This window comes from Rousettus aegyptiacus, unplaced genomic scaffold (assembly GCF_014176215.1).
Source record: "Rousettus aegyptiacus isolate mRouAeg1 unplaced genomic scaffold, mRouAeg1.p scaffold_m13_p_2, whole genome shotgun sequence".
Lineage (NCBI taxonomy): Eukaryota > Metazoa > Chordata > Mammalia > Chiroptera > Pteropodidae > Rousettus > Rousettus aegyptiacus.
Genome location: NW_023416295.1, coordinates 96,144,885 through 96,170,944, shown reverse-complemented (window position 1 = coordinate 96,170,944; position 26,060 = coordinate 96,144,885). Strand labels below are relative to the sequence as shown.

The window sequence follows — 26,060 nt, the reverse complement described above, 5'->3', positions numbered from 1 at the left end:
TAGTAATGATGCTAATATCGTTTCATTGGTCCATCTATGAATCCTCCTGCCTTCTCCTAGTTTTGTAAAAACTGTACCCCAGCAGTAAGAGATGCTGCCTAAATACACACCATGCAGGACGACATTGTTGTTAGGGGTATGAGGTTCCACCAAAGGAGTCTGCTCCTCACTACCTCTTGGCTTTGACCGACGGAGCCTGGCTTCTGGATTTGGCTGTACCATGAGGGGCTCGAGGCGCTTTTTTCTCTGCTTCTTCTCCAGCAGTGCTCTCTGGGAAAATATTGTGATAGTATAGCCAGAATTATGACAAGACCTAGCTACTTCAAACAGTTACAGTGTTTCACTGATCCTCACTAAACCTCTTGTAAATTAATTTTCCCATTTGAGCAAGAAGAAAATTATGGCACAAAGAGGGACAAGGATTCATTCATTTCACTTAACCTTTATTGAACACCTATAAGTATATATTTTAAATGATACAAATGCATTCCTAGCCAAGCTGAGACCATGATCCAATCTATTTAAAATATGCATAGTAATTATCATATTATTGTCAATGCACAATCACAAGTTTAAACTATAAAAACACATATGCATAGGAAAAAAGATAAGGGAACAAAAGGAAACATATTCTTTGGGTGGTAGAATATAGGCAATTATTTTCCTTTTTTTACTTTTCTAAATTTTTCTTATTTTTGTAATTGAAAGAAAATAATAACTTATCCTGTTAACCTCAATTATTTTCATGTTTTAATTAGCAAGAGCAATTACTTTTCCTTTCTTGATCATTTTTACATATTCATAAATCAAACAAATTAAGACCAAGGTAAAAAGGGGAAAAAAAATAGCAACTGGAACATTCCAAATAGAATGCAATCAATTCTACGACTAAAAGCAAGGTGATATGGTAGCAAGAAAAGTCAGAAAAAAAGCATGAGAAACTATGAGAAAAAATCTAACAAGACAGAAAGGAAGGTACTAGCACATGTACTATTTTTAAGCTTTGGCAAATAAGAGCTTATAATAAATTATTGTGGATCTGGGATATCTCAGAATTGGAAAGTACCAAGTCCCCACCTAAAAAATTAAGTTATGATTTAAAAGCAAAGATATTAAAACCTACTTTATTGTGTTTTGGGCAAAAGGCTAACTACTTTTTTTCATTAATATGACTTTTAAAAAGTGCCACTAACAAGAAGGTACTCTAAGAGGCAATACTATCGACAGTGTACTTGTGCTTAACTGGGCTGATGAAAGCATGCAGATAGATTCAGAAGCCACAGAAGAAACAACTGTTCTTTTTCATTCATCTTTGCTTACAGCAGGTCCTTGAACAATGTCATTTTGTTATAATATTGATGGGAGGCGTAGGAACTTTGCTCTTGTTTATATCGATTAGCCTATGGTAAAACTGGTCTCATTATACTATGTTTTGCTTAAAACCATAGAACCTATCAACATTAAGTGAGGATTTATTGTATAAGGAAAAAGAATGGGGAACTAAGATAATGTGCCAAAAATGGACATACTGTCAAAAATGAATTGAGAACTTAGAGCAAGTTGGGAAGGAATAATTGGGGTTTTTGAGATTCTTTTGATATTCATGAATATGAATAGTTGGACCTTAGTATACCAGGACCACTAAATACAAAGGAGACTATAATGAAGTTCTCCCCTCAGAGCTTACTAGCAAATAAGAGGTCTGCTATAATGGATAAGAAGTAACTTGCACGAAGAGATGGTAAATATGAAGTATAAAGACACGATACACTGCCACATCTTATCCATGTGGCCACAACTATTTAGTTTCATATACTCTCATTACTGTGAAACAATCGCTGAAACAAAAACACAAACTACAGCTAGTCTACTTTATTAACATATGTAAAGAAAAAATGTTGTGCAGAAAAGGAGTGTTCTGCCTGTGGTCTAGAAAAGGGGAACCAAGAGCTAGAATTTGACGGGGTTTATCCAACCTGTCCAAGAAAGAGAACTGTTGAATCTGCCAGACAAGAATATTCTATTTACTGGGAGAGCTTACTCTCTTTGAGCACAAGAAACTACGTTAAGGTTTCTCCATGGCCACTCAACACACTGCTGACCCCAAGAAGAAGAGACACATCTTGCACCTCTGACAGGTAAGGATACTACTGTACCAACTCAGCAGGAAAAAGAAGATTCCTCCTTGCCCAGGAACAGCTCAGCCAATGGGAGACTGCCATAACTCAGCCAAAGAAAAGTCACTTGACTTTGAAATTTCAGTGTTTTCCAATAGACTCTTCCTTTACAACAGTCCCTCCCAAGTTCAAAAAACGAGGTTTGCCATTAGACTGAATGACCTGAACTGCAATTCTTTGTTCCTGAGTAAACCCATTTTGCTGGAGAAATATCTGGCTATTTCTTTAAGGTCAACATTATGCATGGGGAAACTGCCATTTGGTGGAAGCTGTCACCTGATTTAGCATTTTTATCACCCTCACATAGTTTGGATGGGGGAGGAGAGGTACTAATTGAGTTTCAACGTAACAATGTCAAAGCATATTTCATTTATGTTCCACCTTTCCTAAAAAGCTAAGAGTGCTTTAAAAGAGGCTGCATAAACAAAGAACTCCTTACAAACTTAGAGGGAGGCTGGAGAAGTCAGGAAGAGAACCAAAGATGACTGTTCAATGCCTTCTGTTCAAGTAAGATATGTTGCTTTCAGTACTTTAAATGTCACGTAAACTAAACCTTTAAATTTCCCAATTACCTTGGAAATTGAAAAAGAAACCATCTTCTCCAGAATCTGGTGGTGTATGCCTTACTATCATTCCCTGAGGGCAAAATACTGAATGGTGATGCCAAAGTAAATGAGAAAACAAAGGAGGTTAAAAGGGGAGAGAATGTAATTTCTATCAAAGGGCTTAATCCAAAAATAATAATAATAATAAAACTCAGGCAAGCCTCAAATTAATGATAACTTAACTTCACTGATTCTCAATATTCCAAGGTCTCCCTCGAGATGATGGGCTGGTTACATTATGAAACTCTTGGAATAGACCAGCTGACCACAAGGTACAACCAACAAGGTCAGAATGGTTGCCGAGATCAGTTTGGCTAAAAAATAACTAACCTCCCTGGCACATAAAGTGAGATCATAGTAAAATAAAACTAAAAGCTTTATATCAGACTTATTAAAATTCCAATTCAACGCACTGATAACTACCTCTCTTAGAAAGGTACATGTATAAATAGATGGGCAACCTGACCTAAAGGGACTATGTTGCACTTTAATCATAGTCCACAAGATGGCATAAATGTTCTCTACCAAAGGTGCATCCATGTCTGAGCAGCATCACTGGAAGAGTCTGAAAATCTTTATATTCTGTAGCCAGCTAAGGTGTCCACATACCCTGAAAATATGAACGTCCTAGTGAAATTATTAAAAATGAAAGCAAAATATACTCCATGGGAAAGAATAGCTCTTCAATAAAAGGTAGTGGGCTAACTGGATATCCACATGCAAAAGAATAAAGCTGGACCCCCATCTCATACCACATATAACAATTAATTCAAGGTAGATCAAAGAAAGTGTAAAACTCTTAGAAAAAAAAAACATAGTAGCAAGTCTTTGCAACCTTGGGTAGACAGGCAATGGTTTCCTAGATATGACACCAAAAAGTGCAAATCACAACAGAAAAAAATTAGATAAACTAAAACTTTTGTGTTGAAAATGACACCATCAAGAAGTAAAAAGACAAACCATAAAATCTGGAGAAAATATTTACAAATAATATTTCTGATAAGGAACTTGGGTCTAGACTATATAAAGAACTCTTATAACTCAACAACAAAAAGGCAATAACCCAATTTTAAAAAATGGGTAAAGGATCTAGATGGGCATTTCTCCATAGGACATACAAATTGGCCACTAAATACTTAAAAAATGCTCGACATCATCAGTCGTTAAGGAAATGCAAATCAAGACTATAATAAGTTCACTTCATGCCCACTAAAATGACTATAATTAAAGACGGGCAATAAGTATTGGCTAGGATGTGGAGAAACAGGAAGGCTCATACACTGCTGATGGGAATGTAAATGGTTCAGTGACTTTGGAAAACAGTCTGGCAGTTACTTAAAATGTTAAACATGGAGTTAACCATATGACTCAGCAATTCCATTCCTATTACCCAAGATATATTAGGTATACCTTGGTATACCTATAATTAAATATATTATCCGAGAGAAATCAAAACAACTCTACACAAAAACTAGTAAACAGATGTTCAGAGTGGCAATATTTATAATAGTCAAAAAGTGGAAAAACCCAAATGTCTACCAACAGATGAGTGGGTAAATAAAAAGTGGTATATGCACAAAATTGAATGTTATTCAACAATAAAAAGGAATGAAGTACTAATATAGGCTAAAACATGGATAAACCTTTTCATCTTTAACTGGGTATGTATTTATAGTATGTGAATTACATCCCAATAAAGTTGTTCAAAATCCCTGCCTGACCATCTCTACCAGAGTAAGCCATTGTCACTGATGGGAGTGCACTGTATTCCTCCAGGTAGGTTAGCATGGCCTGGACTATGAGCCTCCCACCGAGATACTGCCCAGACTGAAAAGCAACCTAGCTTTCCTCAGTATACCTCCATCAGCTCTAACTTTCATGTTCTAAGATCCTTCCTAACATTCTATTATTTTATCCAATCTGACCTCACTTTAGAGATAAAAGAAATGGGGCCCATCAAGTTTATGGATCTTACCTAAAATTACACAGCTAATTATAGGCAGAGTTGGAAGCACTGGAACCAAAGTCTTCCGATTTCCAGCCCAGTTTTACTAACTACCTGATACATTGTTACAGGCCATCTGAATGTTCAGCTTGCATTTGTGAAAATCCCCTGACCCCCCTTCTCATCTACATGGTAGCATTACAGGGCTCTAAGTGTTCTCATACACAATTTAACACTCGAATTTACACATCTGGTCCAAAAAGATTTTTTTTAATAAAAAAAATCCAGTAAAATTATATGTCTTTATCTTCATTGGCTATCTCTGGAAGGACACATTAGAAGTCAGTGACATTCTCTGGTAAAGAACTGAGCTAAGTAAGGTGGGGAGCAGATTTTTCATCAGATATCTCTTTTTGCATTATTTGAATTCTTACAATATGCTTTTATAACCATTAAAAACAATTTTAAAAATAAATGTGCTATAAAAGGGCTTACGAAATCCCAACATTTATACCACATATATACCACATGTAGTACTCTCACTGAAAAGAATAAAATTTACAAAATATTTGGGCAATTTTTTTTAATTCAGAAAATATATCAATATACAAAATTCAGAAACTACACAAAATTCAAAACATGTCTTATATCCTTACTTGGTAGATAGATGACCATGGATTTCATTTAATGTTCACAAGAAATATACTATTTAGCCTTATAAAAATAAATTAAACAAAGATCTAAGCTTTGTGGTTATTTTTCACTAAATACAGTTTGCTATGCAATAGAATGTAGAAAATAAAGGCTCATTATAATTATTTTGATCTTTGTGGGGGGAATATATATATATATAAAATCAGAATTTTCCCCATGATCCCGGGAAAATTAGTTTCTTTCCTCCTTTTATTTACTTTCTTCAGTATTAGAATTGTTTATTTCACGCCCCTCACAGATGTGATGGATGCATACCCCTACCTGGGTCTCCACTTAGAGAGAGCACGCCCCGGGAGGAAGGTGCAGAGTCAGCCATCAGTAACTGCTGGGAAGTTTGTTGCAGTTTTCCTACTCTGCCCTGAAAAACTGTATTTGCTTAAAATGTCCCCCAGTCTCTTTAAAGGAAGCTGGTTGGAGGGAGGCTGTAGCTGGTATACTTCATCTTATAGCAGTGATTTCAAGCCATAAAAACTGCTACAGCAATGCTCCCTGGGAGACACGTCGCCCCAGCTGGGGCTCCCAGTGTTGGGCACGCACTGAAGTCTCTCTAAGCCTGGGGGTGGATTTCACTGATCAGACTGGAGCTGGACACACTCGGAGATGCAGATGACCAGCTCATGGGGCAGGCCTGGCCCTCCTGGTGTGGAGGATAGGGTGAGCAGGCACTCCCACAGCCAGCTGCAGGCAAGGTCTGCTGTTTGTACTGTTACCAGGCGTGGGAAGACCTCAGAGCGCCGAGACTCAGGGTCCTTGTCCACACTGGCCGGCCCCGTGGTGTCCTTGTGAGAGGCGGTGAAGCTGTGGTTGCTGCATGACCGGATGGGCAGGGTGGCACAGCTCTGGGCTTGCTGTGGTGCTGCTGTTGTCCTTCAGGCCCTTAGGCCGAGCCATGCAGCTGGAGCCATAGCTTAGCCGCCCTGTCTGTGCACAGGGGCTCACTCTTCTCCATTCACCGCATGAGGCTGCAGGTGAGAAAGGCCCTGGCAAGCAGGACACTGGCGCAGCGGACGAGGTAGGCGATCACTGCAGCCTTGAAGCTTAAGATCTGTGGTGGCATGGGCTTGCACACGGGATCCCTGAGGACCACTGGGCGCCACACCCCACCCTCTGGTGGTCCGAGGGGCAGTAGAACATGATGACAGTCTCCATGGTGGCTCCATCGCCACAAAGGGCTTGGAAAGTGCCCCGCGGGGAAGGCCACATTCGAGTGCCAAGTGCCAATGCGGTTCCAGGGATGGGCGCGGTGTTCCAGCCCCACCTCTGCCTCGCCCTGCTCTGCACCTCTCCCGGTCTGCCCAGACCTCTTTACTAGTTTTTAATGAGTCTATCTTTAAGTTATTACGCCATAAGTCCCATTATTAATTCCAACGGCAAGATAAAGAATCAACACAAAACTTTAGAGACTTTTTTTTTTTTGTCACCTCTGGAGTGTAGACACTTTGGGGGTTAAAGGTCCTACATAGGTAGACAAGAGCTATAAAATTTCCTGAATTAGAAAACACTCACATGAAAAAGCAAACTGCTCTGTTGGGTATAGGTTTTAAGCTGACTAATAGGGATGATCATAGCATGTGACAATACAAAACTCTGTTCATTTATTGCTTCTTTCGCTAAAATATTGAATGAAGGATTATTATGTGCCCAGCCTTATGCCAGGAACTTCTGATATAATAGTCATAATAAACAGACTTGCTTCATATTCTTATGGAACTTAGTCTAGTGGAGAGAACAGATATAATCAAATCATTGCAAAAAGAAAAAGTTAATGCGTAGCTAAAACTAGGACCAGTGCTGTGAAGGAAATTACTGTAGGCAACGGACGTTTCTGAACAGCACAGCAGCATGTTCAGAGCAGCACATTAGGATAAGAAAAAAATCTTGTCATTAAATGAAATTACAGTGTAGAGAGGTATTTAAGGCAGTAGGACCAAATAACTACATAGAATTACAATGTTAACATTCTTATAATTCTTTTGAAAGGTGCCAAGGAATTTTCAGTGATTATAAATCCAAGGCCAGTTTTATTGATCTCCTCAAAGCACTCTGGTTTTGCCACAGCCCAGGGCCTTGGTTCAGCAAATACTAACTCCAGACACTGTTAGTGAGTAACATCAGAGCCTTTTCCTTTCCAGTCTTTCCGTGACCCTGCCAAGACTTCAGAGTCAACACCACTGGCATCGTGGTCAGTTCAGTGCTTCACTTATACTTCAAAAGAAGAGACTCTGCTCACCTGATTATCTAGTTTCAGCTGTCGAAGCTTCATGGTCTCATCTTCAAAGGCACTGTTTGAAAAAGAAATGAGAAGCGTATCAAGAGAAGATCCTTTTAAAGCCATGTCAATTTCATCTTTTTTTTCCTTTATCTACTCCTTTGGGCTATTTGGAACCAATTAATTCTGCCCAGGGAAAGCATCAGTTTCTATGCTGCCCACACTGACTGCAGGAGCACTTGCCACCCTTAATGCCACCCTTGTTCCACAGTGGACCCGAGGAGACTGAAATACTCAAAGGATTAAAAAAAAAGATGTGTAACACAAAACTCCGTGCATGTAGGAATTTTTTTTTTATTATATTCCGGACACACTATTAAGTGTTTTATACACATTGTTTTAGTTAAACAATGCTATGACTCTGGTATTGTTATTTTTCACACTTTAAAGAGACTAGGAGAGTCTCTCTCTCACACACACACACACACACACACACACACACACACACGGATGAACAGCAGAAACAGACTCTTAAGCCTGGTTTCTTTCCAGAATCTAAAACCAAATATATTTTACTTTTCACTTTTTTTGGAACTAGTTCTAAGAAAAGGAGAATTAGACTGCATATAGCATCTTACTATATCCCACTGATTTCCTTAAGATCCAGGTTTATTTTTCAAGTTTAACATGCCAGTCATCAAAGAACACTATAAGTATGGAAGCACACAGACAAGACCTAATACAATTAGGAGACAGATTTTCTTTTCTTTTTTTTTTTTATTTCTAATTTTTTAAAGCTTATTGGGGTAACATGGGTTAATACAACTATACGACTTTCAGGTGTACATTATAATTTGACATCAATACATTCCACCGTGTGATCACCACCCAGAGTCAGTTTCCTTCAGCTACCATATATTTGATCCCCTTTACCCACTTCGCTCTCCCCCAACCCCCTGACAGATTTTCTTGATGGAAGACTACAATGACAAAAATGGAATCAAAATGACGAACCGACCCTTTTGAACCTTTTTTGAACTCTCTGAAGCCTTTTCTATTCTTGACAATTTCCTAATTGAAGATTTTAATTTATGACTCAGCATTCTTGGAAAGAGTAAAGTATGAAATAAGGCAGGATGGTTCTCAATTACTTGTATTATAAATTTTTACTGGGAGCTTACTATCAGAAAAAAAAAAAGCTATGAAAAGAAGGTTCTATTTAAAAAGACAAATTCCATGGCTTCAAAGGGGGAAGCATGGCTTTTCCTACATTTGGGCTAAATACACAAAATCTATCCATTGTTTAATGGTTTACCACTACATTCCTACATTTTAGCAAGTTTTATGCATTATAATAATGCATGGCACCTTGGAATTTACATACTATCTCCAAGAATCTTTCTGCCTATTAACCTGTAAGTAGATTTCATAATCCTTTATAAACACATAATGTGGAGGTGCACTCTGGTTCTCTGACAAACTCGTCTATTAATTCCCTTATATCCTTTATGTTAAAAAAAAAAACAAACACTGGGTATTCGAAATAAATCATCTCCTTTTTCTCTGCTCAAAAGACAAAGAAACAAATAAAAACATCAGATGTAATTCTAACCTCAACTTCGTGGCCTACATTTCTCCTGGATGCGTTCCTGTTTTCTTTAATGTTGTCAATCCTCTTTCACATACTTTAAAATTTTAGCTTTATGAATACAGTGCTACGATATCCTTTGTATTCCATAGATATTAGTATAAATCTTGTAAAGATTTACATAAAACTACTAAGACAAAAATTATCCTATTCTCCCTTCTCCCTCAAATGCTAAAACCTCAGTAACATTAAATTCTGACATTAAAATCATGACTAAAGTCCTCAAACATTTCTCTTAAGGCCTCTAATCATGAAGAAACCAGGTGTGTTTTCAATGCCCTGTCTTGACACCCCTTAATTCCTTTCATCAAGCCTGGGCAAGCTGAACTAACAATTTAAATAAACAAAGTATAATCAAAGCATTTAACCTGAACAAAGAGGCACTAAAAAGATGCTACCTAATTGTAACATTTAGATACCTTCTATACATCAAAAGCAACACTTTCTCTGAGCTCTAGCGTTAAATTATAACGACAGAAATAATAGGTATTTTATATACTTACATTAAATCTGAACTAGAATTTCTAGCCTACACTAGAATATGATCTTACTAAATGTGCACTTTTTCCTTTAATAGTCTCTTTCCTTCATTTCAAATTAAGTTGTTGAATAGCAAACCTACAGCAAACCTAACCAAGCCTGGTTAGTAAACCAACACGAAACCGAATTCCTTTTAAAAAAATTTTTTTAAATATGATATAATTGACATACCACCTTATATTATTTGTAGGTGTACAATATGATTCTATATCTGTACACACGATGAAATGATTACCACAGTAAGTCTAGTTAACATCCATCACCATTTAGTTACACATTTTTTTCTTCTGATGAGAACTTTCAAGATTTAATGTGATAGCAAGTTTCAAACATGCCATACAGTATTATAACTATAGTCACCAAACTGTACATTACATCCCATGACTTATTTATTTTATAATCAGGAGTTTGTACCTTTTGACCCCCTTCACCCATTTCACCTACCCCCCACCCTCTGGCAACTACCAATCTGTTCTCTGTATCTGTGAGCTTGGGTTTTTTGTTTTGTTTTGTTTTGTTTTTTTAGATTCCACATGTAAGTGAAATCCTAAATACAGGTTTCCTCTGCTTTCTGAAAGAAGAGCATTACTATAAAACCTTTTGAAAGCTGAAAGGCATAAAGCAAAGAAGCAATTACCATTCATTTATATGGAAAACATTTTGAGAATTCTCAGACCTAAAAAAGACTTTATTAAATCATACCAAATATGCATAATTACATTTAGTTGTACACTATGCACCCTTAGGCTTTTCTGATACCTTATGACAGACTGCACAAACAGATGCACGAAATAAATAGACACTGTTCAAGGCTATGGAGCTGGATGCTGAGTATAGTGCCCAGGGAAGGAGCCTGGCAGTGCCCTCTCACTGTTTGGGGTGTGTGCCGCCTCTATAATGGCTGCAAAACAAATTCTGAATGCTGTTTTTTTCTTTTTTGCCTTTGTAAACACGAAAATCTTCTTTGGATTTCTTTCAGTTAGCAAAAACAGGTACTAATGTAGGATTTTTTGCTAAAGCAAAGTAGCATAACACAAACTTTCAGGAAGTGGGACACATATTTGTCTTTCTCTGACTGACTGATTTCATTTAGCATAATGTGTAGAGGGAAAAATGGTGAAGTCAGCTTAAACAAAACACTGAGCTGGAGAACTGAGCAGGAGATGTCTATGAGATAACAAAGTAGAAAGGTAATATACAGTTAATTAACATACAAGACTTCGCTGCAAGAGAGAAATCTTGGAAATTGCTTAGGACCTAGGAAGTCAGGAGTAGGAACCAAAGAAGGGATGAAGGCGAGGTTTAATCCTTACCTGCATTTAGCAACAATCCACGTTCAGATGATGCCTGAAGTGTTGGGGAAGCAACTACCACTGGGGCTCATTATTATGCTTGTAACAGAAATGTGTTAACTGTCTTTCTTGCACGAGTGTATATAAGCCAGTGAAGTACTACAATCCTGGATCAAGGAAAGGAAAGCAAGAACTGAATATCAATTCCAAAGATGAGCTATAAAAAAATGAAAAAGAATGTTCTATCAAGTATTTAAATTGTTAATCTAATAAAAATCATTTTATTTCTGTACAGAGCTATGGTCTAAATTAAAGGGTTACTATGAAAAACAAAAACAAAAACGAAACAGAAAGAATTCCTGCAGAGTAAAAGAAATGGAAGTACTATTTTTCCTCCCATATTTCTCATGAAACATTTCCTATTTGCTTGATACAGACAGGGAAAACCCTAAACGTACATATTGGAGAAACACAGATCTATTACTCAAGTGTGGCAGATGATAATGCCCACAGGACACCATTCTCTTGAACTTGCTCTCCAGTTACTGCCCAGCCAAAGTCTAAACTGAAGATACCTACAGGCTTTACCACTGAGGAATGCACATAATTTTCTGAAAATGTGCCATACATAGCCATCTCTTTTATGGGCGCCAAAAATATTTCCTAATCCCCCTGTACTATTATTCACTCATTCATCTAACAGACATTGGCTAAAAGGTTGCCCCTACTCATCCACTCCTGTATGCACATTTTTAAGAATCACAAGACGAATTGATGAATTGAAAACAATGCAAATATCTGATAAGAGTAAAATAGATAATATAATCTGGTATAGTCATACAATGAAAATGAATTTTACCTTAGCCCAAATCCATAAATTAACTGTAAATGTAATGTAAAACAAAATGGCAACACACAAAATAATACATTTTAAGTTTCCTTTTATATGGAGTTCAAAAGCATAAACCAGATTAGATTGCTTATAGAATATACGTAGAGGACAAAGTGATACTGAAGAGAAAGGAAATGATCATCTCAAAAGTCACAGCAGACTCGTACATCTATGGCCAATTTTCGACAAGGGGACCAAGATCATTCAATGAAACAATAGTCTCTTCAACAAGTGATACTAAATAACTAGATATCTACATGTAAAGAATAAAGTTGGACCTCTCTCTGGCATTATATGTAAAAATTAATTCAAAATGTTTCAAAGACCTAACTGTAAGAGCTAAAACTATAAAACTCTTAGGAGAAAATGTAAATCTTCACAACATTGGATTTGGAAGTCGACTCTTAGATATGACACCAAAAGCTTGAGCAATAAAGATAGATGAAATGGACTTCATCGAAATTAAAAACTTTTGTCATCAAAGGACATTGATGAAGTTGAAAGACAACCCACAGAATAAGAAAAAATATTTGCAAATCATATGACTGATTATTTTGGTATTCAGAATATACAAAGAACTCTTTAAATCAATAACTGAAAGATAAACATGGGCAAAGAATATGAATAGACATTTCTCCAAAGTAGATATACAAATGGCCAATAAGCCATGAGAAGATTCTCAAAATTATTAGTCATCACAAAAATGCAAATCAAAACCACAATGGGATAGCACTCAAGACCCAAAAGGATGGTTATAATAAAAAAGAAAATAACAAGTGTTGGTAAGGATATAGAGATATCAGAATCTTCATATAATGGCCGGTGGGAACGTAAAATGGTACAAATACTTTGGAAAACAGCCTAGCAGTTCTTCAAATGATTAAACGTAAAGTTACTATATGACCCAGAAATTCCACTCTTAGGGATATATATAAGAGAAATGAAAGCGCATACCTACGGAAAAACTTGTACACATTTTTTATTTATATGCATATTATTTCTTTAATTAAAAGGATTTTAAAAACAGTATGTTACAAGAAGACTGCTGGTGCCAAATCTTTTTTGTATGGATTATTATTTTTTCCTTCTAATGTTTTTCTTTGTTGATTATAAAAACAATACATACACACTTCATAAATTCTATAAAAACGTCTAAAGAAAAAGAAATGGTCTTTTCATAATCATGCCATCTTGAGATGATCACTGCTAACATTGCAGCAAACATTCTTCCATGTATTTCTATCAATATTTTTGTATTTTTAAAATTAGTTTCAAGTATACAGTACATTGGTTAGACATTTATACAGTTTATAAAATAATCCCCCTAATCGCTCCTTCTCTCTGGTTTTCCACCTAGCCAATATATTAATGCTAACTGCATTCCCTATGCCATGCTCCAACCCCGTGACCATCTATCAACTACTAATATGTACTTCTTTAACCCTTCACCCCATTCTCCAAGTCCCCCAAAACCCCTGTCTATCACCAAATTGTCCTCTATATTTGTGAGTCTGTTTTTGATTAGTTTGTTCTTTTTTTCTTTAGATTCCACATATAGGTGAAATCATATGGTATTTACCTTTCTCTGACTTATTTCACTCAGCATAATAACCTCTAGGTCCATCCATGTCGTTGCAAATGGTAAGATTTCATTTTTTAATGGCTGTGTAATATTCCATTGTATATGTGAACCTTAACTTCTTGATCCAATCATCTGTTGATGACCATTTAGGTTGCTTCCATATCTTGGCGATTGTAAATTGTGCTGTCATCAATACTGCAGTGCATAGATCTTCACGAATTGTTGTTTTGGTTTTCTTTGGATAAATACCCAGAAGTGCAATTGCTGGGTCAAAAGATATATATATTGTTAATTTTTTTGAGAAACCTCCAGATTGTTTTCCATACCAGTTGTACCAATTTGCTATCTCACCAACAATGTATGAGGGTTCCCTTCTCTCTACATCCTCACCAACACTTGTTATTTTTTGATTTATTGATACCCATTCTGACAGGTGTGAGGTGATATCTCACTGTGGTTTTAATTTGCGTTTCTCTGATGATTAGTGACCTTGGACATCTTTTGATGTCTACTGTGTATTTCCTCTTTGGAGAAGTACCTATTTAGGTGTTCTGCACATTTTTCAATTGGATTGTTTTTGTTGTTGAGTATATGAGTTCTTTATATGTGTTGGATATTAATTTCTTATCAGATACATCATTACCAAATATCTTCTCCCAGTCAATTGTCTTTTTGTTTTGTTGATGGCTTCCTTTGCTACACACAAGCTTTTTAGTTCGATACAGTCCCATTTGTTTATTTTTCCTTTTGTTTCCCTTGCCTGGGGAGATATATTCGAAAAGAAATTACTGTTAGTAATATTAGAGAGTTTACTGCCTATGTTTTGTGGTTTCAGGTCTTACATTTAAGTCTTTAATCCATTTTGAGTCTATTCTTGTATACAGTGTAAGAAGGTAGTCATTTTTCTTTCTTTCTTTGCATGTATCTGTCCAATTTTCCCAACACCATTTATTGAAGAGACTGTCTTTACCCCATTGTATATTCTTACGTTCTTTGTTATTTATTAAGTGAGCATATAGGCATGGATTTATTTCTGGGCTCTCTATTCTGTTCCATTGATCAATGTATCTGTTTTTATACTAGTACCATGCTGTTTTGATTACTGTAGGCTTGTAGTATAGTTTGACATCAGGTAGTGTAATACCTCCAACTTTCTCAAGATTGCCATGACTATTTGGGGTCTTTTATTTATTTATTCTAGCCCACTGAAAAATGCCATCGGTATTTTGATAGGGATTGCACTGAATCTGTAGAATGCTTTGGGTAGTATGGCCATTTTAATGATGTTGATTCTTCTTATCCATAAGCAAGGTATATGCTTCCATTTATGAGTATCTTCTTCAATTTCTTTTTTCAATGACTTCAATTTTCTGAGAACAAGTCTTTTGCCTCTTTTAATTTCCAGGTATTTTATAATTTTCAATGCAATTATAAATGAGATTGTTTTCTTAATTTCTCTTTACAAAAGTTCATCATTGGTGTATGAAAATGCCACTGACTTCTGAATATTTATTTTGTAACCTGTTCCTTTACTGAATTCATTGATCAGTGTTCTAACAGTTTTTTGGTGGAATCTTTAGGGTTCTCTATATATAGTATCATGTCATTAGCAAATAATGAGAGTTTTACTTCTTCATTTCCAATTGAGGTACCTTTTATTTCTCTTTCTCGTCTTATTGCTGTGACTAAGACTTCTAATACGATGTTGAAGAGGAGTGGTGAAAGTGGACATCCTTGTCTTATTCCTGATCTTAAGGAAAATGCTTTTAGTCTTTCCCCATTGAGTATGATGTTAACTGTAGGTCTGTCATATGTGGACTTTATTATGTTGAGGTACGTTCCCTCTATTCCCACTTTGCTGAGAGTTTTTATCATAAATGGATGCTGGATTTTGTCGAACACTTTTTCTGCATCTATTGATATGATCGTATGGTTTTTATCTTTCAATCTGTTAATGTGGTATATCACATTAATTAATTGATTTGCAGATATTGTACCATCCTTGCATCCCAGGAATAAATCCAACTCGATCATGGTGTATGATATTTTTAATTCAGTTTGCTGATATTTTGTTGAGGATTTTTATTTTTACATCAATGTTCATAAGAGATATTGGCCTATAGTTTTCTTTTTTTGTAATGTCTTTGTCTGGTTTTGGAATCAAGGTAATGGTGACCTCATAAAAGGAATTAGGGAGCCTTCCCTCTTCTTGAATTTTTTGGAATAGTTTGAGAAGAATAGGTGATAATTCTTCTTTGAATGTTTGGTAAAATTTGCCTATGAAGCCATCTGGTCCAGGAATTTTGTTTTTTGGGAGGTTTTTGATTACTGATTTTATTTCATTGGTGGTAATTGGTCGGTTCAGATTTTCTGTTTCTTCTTGACTCAGTCTTGGGAGATTGTATGTTTCTAGGAATGTGTCCATTTCTTCCAGATTGTCCAATTTGTTGGCACATAACTGCTCATAGTACTTGCTTATCATCCATTGTATTTCTGTGAAGTCCATGGTTATTTCTCCTCTTTCATTTCTGATTTAATTGATTTGAGTTCCCTCTCTTTATTCCTTGATGAGTCTGGCTAAAGGTCTGTCAATTTTGTTTATCCTTTCAAAGAACCAGCTCTTGTTTCATTAATGTTTTGAATTGTTTTTCTAGACTCTATTTTATTTCCGTTCTGATTTTTATTATTTCTTTCCTTCTATTCACATTGGGCTTTGTTTGCTGTTCTTTTTCTAGTTCTTTTAAGTGTAACATTAGATTGTTTATTTGAGCTTTTTCTTATTTCTTGAAGTAGACCCATATTGCTATGAATTTCCCTCTTAGGACTGCCTTTGCTGTGTCCCATATATTTTATGTTGTTGTGTTTTCATTTTCATTTGTCTCTAGGTATCTTTTGATTTCTTCCTTGATCTCATCAATAACCCCTTTGTTGTTTACGAGAATGTTATTTAGCCTCCATGTGTTTGTATATTTTCCAGTTTTTCTTGAAGTTGATTTCTAGTTTCATACCATTGTGATCAGAGAAGATGGCTGACATGATTTCAATCTTCTTAAATTTATTGAGACTTGTTTTATGTCCTAACATGTCATCTCTCCTGGAAAATGTTGAGAAGAATATATATTTTGCTGCCTTGTAGTAAAATGCTTTGAAAATATCTATTAAATCTATATGGTTCAGTGTGTCTTTTAGGCCCATTGTTTCCTTATTGATTCTTTGCCTGGAAGATCTGTCCATTGGTGTCACTGGGGTGTTAAAGTCTCCTACTATGAGTGTATTACTGTTGATCTCTCTTTTTATGTCAGTCAATTATTGCTTTATGTATGTAGTTGCTCCTACGTTGGGTGTGTATATGTTTACCAGGGTTATGTCCTCTTGATAGATCGATCCCTTTATCATTATGTAATGCCCTTCTTTGTCTCTTATTATAGACTTTGTTTTAAAGTTTATTTTATCTGATATAAGTATTGCTATCCTGGCTTTTTTTCCATTTGCATTTATGTAAAATATCTTTTTCCATCCCTTTACTTTCAGTCTGTGAATGGCATTTGATCTGAAGTGGGTCTCTTATAGACGGCATACGCATGGGTCTCGTTTTCTTATCCATTCAGCTACCCTATGTCTTTTGATTGGAGCATTTACTCCATTTCCACTTAAAGAGATTACTGATAGGTACATAGTTACTGCCATTTTATTATTCATATTTGTTATTTCTATTTTCTTTTTTGCCCCTTCTGTTTACAGACATCTCTTTAATATTTTTTGTAATACTGGCTTGTTAATGATGAATTCCTTAAGCTTTTTCCTGTTTGGGAAGCTCTTAATCTCACCTTCCATTTTAATCAAACACCTTGCTGGGTAGAGTACTATCGTTATAGATTCTTGTTTTTCATAACTTTGAATATTTCTTGTCATTCCCTTCTAGCCTGCAATGGTTTCCACTGAAAAGTCAGCAGACATTCTTATTGGGGGGTACCCCTGTTAGTAACTAGATTCCTTTCTCTTGCTGCTTTCAAGATTCTGTCTTTGACCTTTGGCATTTTAATTATGATGTGTCTTGGTGTAGGTTTGTTTAAATTCTTCTTGTTTGGACTCTTTGTGCTTCCTGAACTTGTATGTCTAATTCCTTTGCCAGGTTAGGGAAGTTTTCTGTCATATTTCTTCAAATAGAGTCTCAATCCCTTGCTCTCTCTCTTCCCCTTCAGGTACTCCTATAATCTAAATATTGTTATGCTTCATGTTGTCCCAGAGGTCTCTTAAACTATCTTATTTTTTTTTTTAATTCCTTTTTGTTGTTCTGATTAGGTGTATTCTGCTAAGTTGTCTTCTAGTTTGCTGATTCGATCTTCTGCTTTGTCCAATCTACTGTTGAATACGGTATATTTATTATTTCAGTTATTGTATTCTCCATTTCTGTCTGGTTATTTTTTATGGTTTCTATGTCCTTTTGTATGATATCTCTCTGTCGAGGTTCTCATTGTGTTCATTCGTTCTCCCCCTAAGTTTGTTGAACATCGTTGTAATCATTATTTTGAACTGTCTCTAGTAAGTTACTTGCCTCCATTGCATTTAGCTTATTTTCTGGAGATTAATCTTTTCTTTCATTTGTGGCATGTTTCTTTGTGTTCTCATCTTATTAGGTTCTGTGTGTTTGCTTCTATGTGTCAGGAATATTTGCTTCGTTGCTCAGCCTTGGCCAGACAGCCTAACGTGGCCTAATGTGTGGCCTAGTGGCACACTCTCCCTAATCCCTTACGCCAGGGACTCTGGATATGATTTTTGTGTGGGTTATGTGTGACCTTCTGTTGTCGCCAAGACTTTATTTTTGTTAGTAGATCAGTGGATGGATTAATGCTCAGACTGACTAATTGTGGGAACTGGCTGCACCTTCAGGGTAAGAATTTCTGTGTGGGGGCCAACCCCACTGAGTGGGATTTGCCCAAGCAGGCTTGTGTACTTGCTGCAACCACCCTTTGTGTGTTCCGCTAATGGGACTAGTAAGGAGTTGCTCGTTGTGGTCTGGTGCCAGCTTCTGGATGCGTTGGTTTTGTGGCCCCTTGGGAGGGACTACCCCGTAGGGCAAGGTCAGCTGCTTTTGGTTGCTCCAGGCTACCCAGTGGGAACTACAGAGAGATCTGCTGATGGTTGCTGCCTATGTTGGATCTACAGGTACGTGAAGAGACAGTGCTGTAGGCAGCAGTCGGTTATCCCCCCTCCCTGACCGATGGCAGTTTAGCAGAGGGTCCAGTGCTCCCCAAGGCCTGATACTGCTAGTCAGTTGCCTGTAGGTCTCTAAAACTGGATGAAACTCTGGGCGATAGGCATGTTGGGTGGTGCAGGGACCCCAGGGTCTATTGAGTAAATTTCCCTCTGCCACTGCAGTGTCAGTTTACGTGTCAACGCTGTCTCTATGGCTCCCTGTAAAAGTTTACACTCGTAGTAAGGTCAGCTGCTGCCCACCTTGGGCCTTGAATGCGCTACCCCAGAGCAGGGGCAGCTGCCTATCAACATGCAGTGGGCACTTTGTGTATTGGTTGGGGCAGGATCTCAGGGAGTCAAGGCCCATCAGGTCAATACAGACCCCTGTAATCCCCTTGTAAAAGTGGAAAATTCTCTAGTAAGCTAGTCACAAAGACAAGACAGGGAGTGATATCTTCAAGCGCCAGCTCCCAAGGAAAGACAAAAAAACATCATCACCGCCAGGATGCAGATAACAGAACTGTCTACCAGGCCCTGTTTGCTATAAGATTTAAGAGTCCCCCAGAAACAATATATCTTTGTACCAGATAACGGCCAACTTCTGCTTCTATAATCTGCCTGCTTGTTTAATGTTTAACCAGGGTGTAGTTCTAAGAGATGTCCTGTGCAAAGATACACTAATGGCTAACTCCTACTTCTGTAAACCTGTTTGCCTGATGTGGTTTTAGGCTTTATAAGCTACCTCCTCTGGAAGCTTGGGGCTGATTCTCTGACCCTGCGTGGTGGAGAGTCAGTTGCTGGCTGGCTAATAAATACTCATAATTAATCTCAATTGGCTCCGTGGGTCTTGGATTTGAATGTGCCACAACATTTGGGAGGCCCCAGTGATATTCTCCCCTGAAGGAAAAGGAGAGCATCTCTAAGACCTGCGACCCCGGCCACCTTGCGTGAGGACCTGCCCTGCCCAGGGGACAGCCGCTGAGAGACGTTCCTCAGCCCCAGACGCCCAGGGCGTCAGGTGGACAAAAAGTTCAATTCCGTAACAATTGGGCACGAGCCACCTGGAGCAGCGTCACCGGTGAGTAAGGCTGCGCTTGGACCTGTGGGCCTTGGGAACTAGTGGAAGGCTGCACGCGGCATAACTTCCCTAATCTGGTCAAGGACTGAGACGTCAGATCCTGACCTGGTTGGTTTTGTCCTGCTTCTGGTTGTACCGGCGCCTGTCTTGTGTTGGTCCATCATCTCTGTCTCTTTAGTGTCTGTTTCTTGAATTCGTAGTCTCTCTCTGAATGTCACACGTCTTTGTCTTTATCCTTCTTCTTATCCTCATAGGTCTATTAATCCTTCTTTTCTCCCTCGGCTTAGCTGCCGCTGCCTCACCAGACTGGTCTCCCGGGCAAAGCGTGGCTCTTTGTCTAACTTATTTAACTTTTACAGGTATCATATTTTCTTTCACCGCTGTTCTGACCGCCACGGGTCAAGCTTCTTCCAGACCCACTCCTCTGCAGTGTCTCCTCAATAATTTCAAAGACTTCAGGCAGCGGTCCCAAGGTTATAGATCCCGCGTCACCCCCTTCGATCTCCAGAGGTTCTGCCAGTTAGATTGGCCCATGTTTGGAACAGAGTGGCCATCAGAGGGGTCACTTGACCTGCAAACAGGCTTTCAGGTGCAGAATATTATCTACAGTAATCACAGGCTTCTTTTAAAACAGTACAGAAAGGTTTAAATTGGAATTTGTGGGCAGTGGGGATGCACTGAAGATTTTGATGGCAGTGACTTCCAATTGATGTGCACTTTCAGTGCCCTAGCAGTGTGCTAGGTGCTCTGCGTTGCTGCGGCATTTAACTTTTGACAACGGTCTTTCGTTCAGTGGGTCAGCACCTGTCATGTGCCTGATGCATAGTGGTAAGGTGCTTTTTTATTCTTGTTTTGCAGATGAAGAAACTGAGGTACAGGAAGTTTAAATAATTTACCCAGTGCTAGAAGTGAGTTTGTTTTAGATATTGAAAATACAAGAGTTGAAGAAGCTAATAAGGGCCTGTTAGGCTAATCCTTCTTTATATTTTAGATCACAGTGGGGAAGAGCAGTAGGAAAATGGTTATATAAATAGGGATTAAAAGCGAAGATGTCATTGAAAGGTAGTGAAGGGATGAATGTACATTTGTATTGGAGATTTGGGTCTAAGGAGTGACTAAACATAAATTTGATTAAAGGCTCACAAAATATCTATAAAGCAGAATTCTAAATAATAAAGTCTCCTTTCTAACCAGTTCTTCAGTTTAGGTTAGAATTTATTTATATAGGAAAATAAATCTGTAAAAGAGCTCTGCCTAAATTGGTTTAGAAAGAAATAAGCACTTATAGATAAATTAAGTCTTCCTAAAATTATCAGAATAGAAACTACTCCAAATGTGTTGTTTTGTTTTATCAAGTCTACATGATCTGAGATAATACTTAATAATAAGGATAGTTTAACATTGTAGGTTAAGTAAAAATAGGTATGTCTCCAAGTTGTCAGACACACAATTTTATTCTACCTGTGTCTATTAGTCAAATAAGTTTATGCTATTTCTACTAGTTGTTTAAGATTATAAAATTATAAATTCAACCTAGAAGCTTATAAATAAGTCTTGATTTTTAAAAATACTTTCAAAAATCGTTTTGGCAAAATACTTAGTTACGTTTAATAATAGATATTCGTTGTCTCTCTAGAGCATTTCCAAATAGGAAAAATATACTGAAACATATTCTTTTACCATATTTTTACAATTTTTGAAAAACTGTACTATAAAAAATATATGCCTTTAAAAATTATAAAATTGGTATATTCATAAATTTGCTAATCTATTGAATGCTAATATATAAAACACAGTTTACAATTGCCTACTTCATTGTTTTCTCTAGAAATTAAGGCTACTAAGAGTTATAAATTCTAGTATATGTAAATGAATTATTAAAAATAATACAAGTAAAGGAAAAAATTCTGTATGCAAAGTATGCAAGGAAAATAAAATATGTTTTGAGATATGAAGGATGTGTTTTTAAGAAAAAGTGAGTAATTTTATCCAAAAACAGTTTCAGGTTATTTAAAGGTCGTTTGAAGCATAAAAGAGGAAAATAAAGGACAAAAACATAAGTGAATATAAAAAGTTGTAAAAAAAAAGAGAAAAAGAAAATCTTATTTTATATAGTCAAGTTGGCTAAAATTAAACGTATTTATCATAAGGTTTTAAAATAAACTTTAATATCGACAGTGTACTGACACAAAGCTAGAGTTTAGATTATTGGTCTATTCCTAATAAGAGATTGTAAAAGATTTTTCTTTACCTGTGAGCAATACACTTAGGAAACAAAGATTCTATATCTTATCAAAATAAATTATTGTGCTTTATAGTCTTTATTATGTTTTCGATTACTTAAAAAAAAAACTGAGTCTTCTTAACATTGAGAGTGCTAAGGTTTTTATACAGTCATATTTACCTTTGAAATCTTTTATTATCACTTTGGTTAAATAGATAACCAAGTATTGTTTCATAGTGCCTTGTGATCCTATTTAATCAAGTGATCAAACCTTGTGACATTATGACAAATATCCCAACATAAAATCTAAATAGGATCTTTTGTTTTATTTCAAAATAACTCTGAGACTTCCCAAAGGACACCTGGAAAATCTCAAAGGTTTGGTTTTGTCACTTTGTAAAAGAGAAATGTTAAGCTAATTCAGTCTACTTAATGTATCAAATTATATGGGAAGCACTGTCAAGTAATAAATGATGCTTAATCTTCTTTAGGTTACCTTTTTATGAATACATGTTACTAATACAAGTGTTTCAGAAATTGTATAAAGTTCCTAGAAATTTGTCAATATCTTTACTATTCATATGTCCCTGTATAATGTTATCAGTCATAATTTTGTTATTATAAATTGTTGTATGTCATGAATATCAAGAATGGACCTGACTATTCAGAAACAAAGGGCTTATAGAGGAACAAAGGGCATGGCTCTGATTTGGGCCATGACAGTAAAATTATTACAATAATTAGATAGCTATGATTTGGGTAAATATGTGATCTTGATATTAAATTAGAATTTTGGATAATAGGAAAGATCTGTATAACTGGAAACATCAAAACCCTTCTTTCTCAGAAAAACCACAGGGACTAATCGCTCCTTTAGAGACTATTTTCTTTACCCATTGGCCCATCTGAGATGACTGTCAACAGCTTCTCCAGGTCCTTTTTGCCTCGGAGGAACGAGAACGGATTCTCCGAGAGGCTGCCAAGACTGTGCATGACCCAAAGGGGCAGCCCGCCACTAATCCCACCCGCGTCCACCATGTCCTCCCACACACCCGTCCGCTTCAGGACCTCCACAACAAACAAGGTAAGGAAGCTCTTGATCGGTATCGCCAGCTTCTGCTCCAGGGCCTCCGGTCTGCCGCCAGAAAACCTACTAACCTTTCTAAGGTAAGCGAAGTCATCCAGGCCAAGGATGAATCGCCAGCGGTATTTCCAGAATGACTCTTAAGAGTCTTTCCGGTTATACACCCCTATTGACCTGGAGGACCCAAATAATAAAACCTTGCTTTTGTCAGTCAGTTGGCTCCAGATATTAGGAAAAAGAAGTAACAAAGGATAGGAAGGTTTAAGGACAAGAATTTGACTGAGCTAGTTGAAGTAGCCCTGCACATCTTCAACAACCGAGATAAAGTTAATATCATCACCCGGACTAAAAAAATGACTAAAGTCCTACTTACAACAATAAGCCCCACATTCAGTTCCTACCAAATGACAACCCCAAACAGCCCATACACGACTGTCTCAAGATCCTAGAAAAGGTCACCTGCGCCCAACCGGACCTGACAGACGACCCCTGGCCAAATCCAGAGGCCACGCTTTTCACAGATGGAAGCAGCTTCATCACAGAAGGAATCAGGTATGCTGGGGCAGCTGTAGTGACTAATGAGACTGTTATTTGGGCACAGGCACTGAGCCACTGAACCTCGGCACAACGGGCCGAACTAATAGCAGTGACCCAAGCCTTGCGGTGAAAAAGGAAAAGACTGTGAACATTTATACAGACAGCAGGTATGCCCTTGCCACTGCCCATATACGTGAGGCCCTCTATAAGGAACGAGGCCTCCTGACTTCAGGAAGAAAAGAAATTATAAACAAGGAGGAAATTTTAGGTCTCCTTGAAACTATCTGGCTGCTAAAGAAGGTAGCAATCATTCATTGCCCGGGGCGCCAGAACTCGGGCTCTGAGGTAACACAGGGCAACTCCTTCGCTGATCAGACAGCAAAGGAGGCTGCCCGAAAATCAGTGGGGCCAATTGACATTCTGCTGGCCCTACCACCCAGGGTGCTAGCAGACACCCCTACCTACACTCTGGGTGAAGTTAAACTGAGCAACAAGCTGAGAGGAAAAGAGGAATCTGCTGGGGGGGTTAGGCTTCTGGACAGCCGCATTGTAGCACCTGAGGCCTTGAGCGGAGACCTCATAACCCAGGTTCACCAGAGCACTCAAGAGAGACCAAGTTGATTGAACTGTTGAAAAGAGACTATTACATTCCAGGGCTGCAAAGAATGGCCAAGGAGTTATTGGCCCAGTGCCACATCTGCACACAAGTAAATCCAGGGCCCTCCAAGGGAGTACGACAAGAGACGAGACTTCGTGGACAGGCACCGGGGGGACCATTAGGAGTTAGATTTCACTGAGGTCAGCCCAGGTCCCTTCGGATTCAAGTACTTGCTTGCATTCACTGACACCTCTTCAGGATGGACTGAAGCCTTCCCTACCAAGCAGAAAACAGCTTAGGTTGTAGCAAAGAAATTAATCTCAGAAATAGTGCCTCAATTTGGCCTGCCCATAACACTGGGGTCCGACAATGACCTGGTGTTCATTGCCCAGACCAGTCAATCTTTAGCCAGTGTTCTAAAAATTAATTGAAAGTTACATTGCATTTACAGGCCTCAGAGCTCAAGACAGGTAGAGAGGATAAATAGGACCCTAAAAGAAACTTTAACCAAGTTCAAACTAGAAACTGGCGAAAACTGGGTAAGCCTCCTTCCCTCCCCTCTGGTAAGGGCACGATGCACCCCCTACTGTAAAGAGATCATACTTTATGAAATCATGTTTGGAAGACCTCCTCCACTTCTCCCCAACCTAAGAAAAAAAGCTCACAGATATTTGTAACTTCTCCCTTCTTAAGTCCTTACAGGCTCTCCACCTAGTGCGGCGAAAAACTCACCAATTAGTCTCTGCAACCAGAGTCCTAACTCAGTCTCACCCAGCCACAACCTGCCTCGCCTGAGTCTCGCTGAGAAGAACCCTTCCCAGTTTTAAATATCTTTTTTAAATGTAAATATTTAGATAAAGTTTTTGTTTGTTTTGATATATTCATTTACTATATAAACCATAGTTTCAGAATTTACCTTTTGAACAACTTAGTTTCAGAATCTGTAAAATAAGAATCTTGTATAATAATTCATACATGTAAGACTAATGTGTTCATAAAGCATAGATCTTGCTTTAATTGTATAGATTCAGGTAAGACTTGCTGTGTTTATGCTAACCACTCTGGAATTATACGAGACAGCCTGGCACTAGCAAGACAGAAAAGAACGGCTTAAACATAGAGAATCTTGGTATAAAGGATTTTTTTTTTAATAACACCCCTTGGTTAACAACTCTCCTGACATCCAGTACAGGCCCCCTTATTCTAGCTTTCCAGGGCCTCCTGTTTGGGCCTTGCATAATTAATTAGATAACTGCCTATGTCAGAAAACGGGTATAGGCAGTAAAACTCATGGTCCTCAGAACAAACTATCAACCACTCCAGGTTGGGGAATCAATGATTTGAATTCTGTTTGAAAATCAGTGGGGAATGTAAAAGTGGAAAATTCTCCAGTAAGCTAGTCACAAAGACAAGACAGGGAGTGATATCTTCAAGCGCCAGCTCCCAAGGAAAGACAAAAAAACATCATCACCGCCAGGATGCAGATAACAGAACTGTCTACCAGGCCCTGTTTGCTATAAGATTTAAGAGTCCCCCAGAAACAATATATCTTTGTACCAGATAACGGCCAACTTCTGCTTCTATAATCTGCCTGCTTGTTTAATGTTTAACCAGGGTGTAGTTCTAGGAGATGTCCTGTGCAAAGATACACTAATGGCTAACTCCTGCTTCTATAAACCTGCTTGCCTGATGTGGTTTTAGGCTTTATAAGCTACCTCCTCTGGAAGCTCGGGGCTGAT

The 26,060-nt window shown here is 37.7% G+C and overlaps 1 protein-coding gene across 3 annotated transcripts in view; it reads right to left on the bottom strand.

Moving 5' to 3' along the window:
* Window positions 1-26,060, bottom strand: part of TULP3 (TUB like protein 3) — a 64,870-nt gene that overhangs the window by 14,479 nt on the left and 24,331 nt on the right. For 2 of the 3 annotated variants that reach the window (XM_016130123.2, XM_016130125.2), the window contains exons 2-3: window positions 7,672-7,723; window positions 111-270 (exon numbers count right to left, since the gene is read on the bottom strand). In XM_016130123.2, the coding sequence (XP_015985609.2) occupies window positions 111-270; window positions 7,672-7,723 (212 nt within the window). Of the gene's footprint in view, window positions 1-110; window positions 271-7,671; window positions 7,724-11,151; window positions 11,298-26,060 lie in introns of all 3 variants that reach the window. The other variant, XM_036237850.1, reaches the window with a different exon arrangement.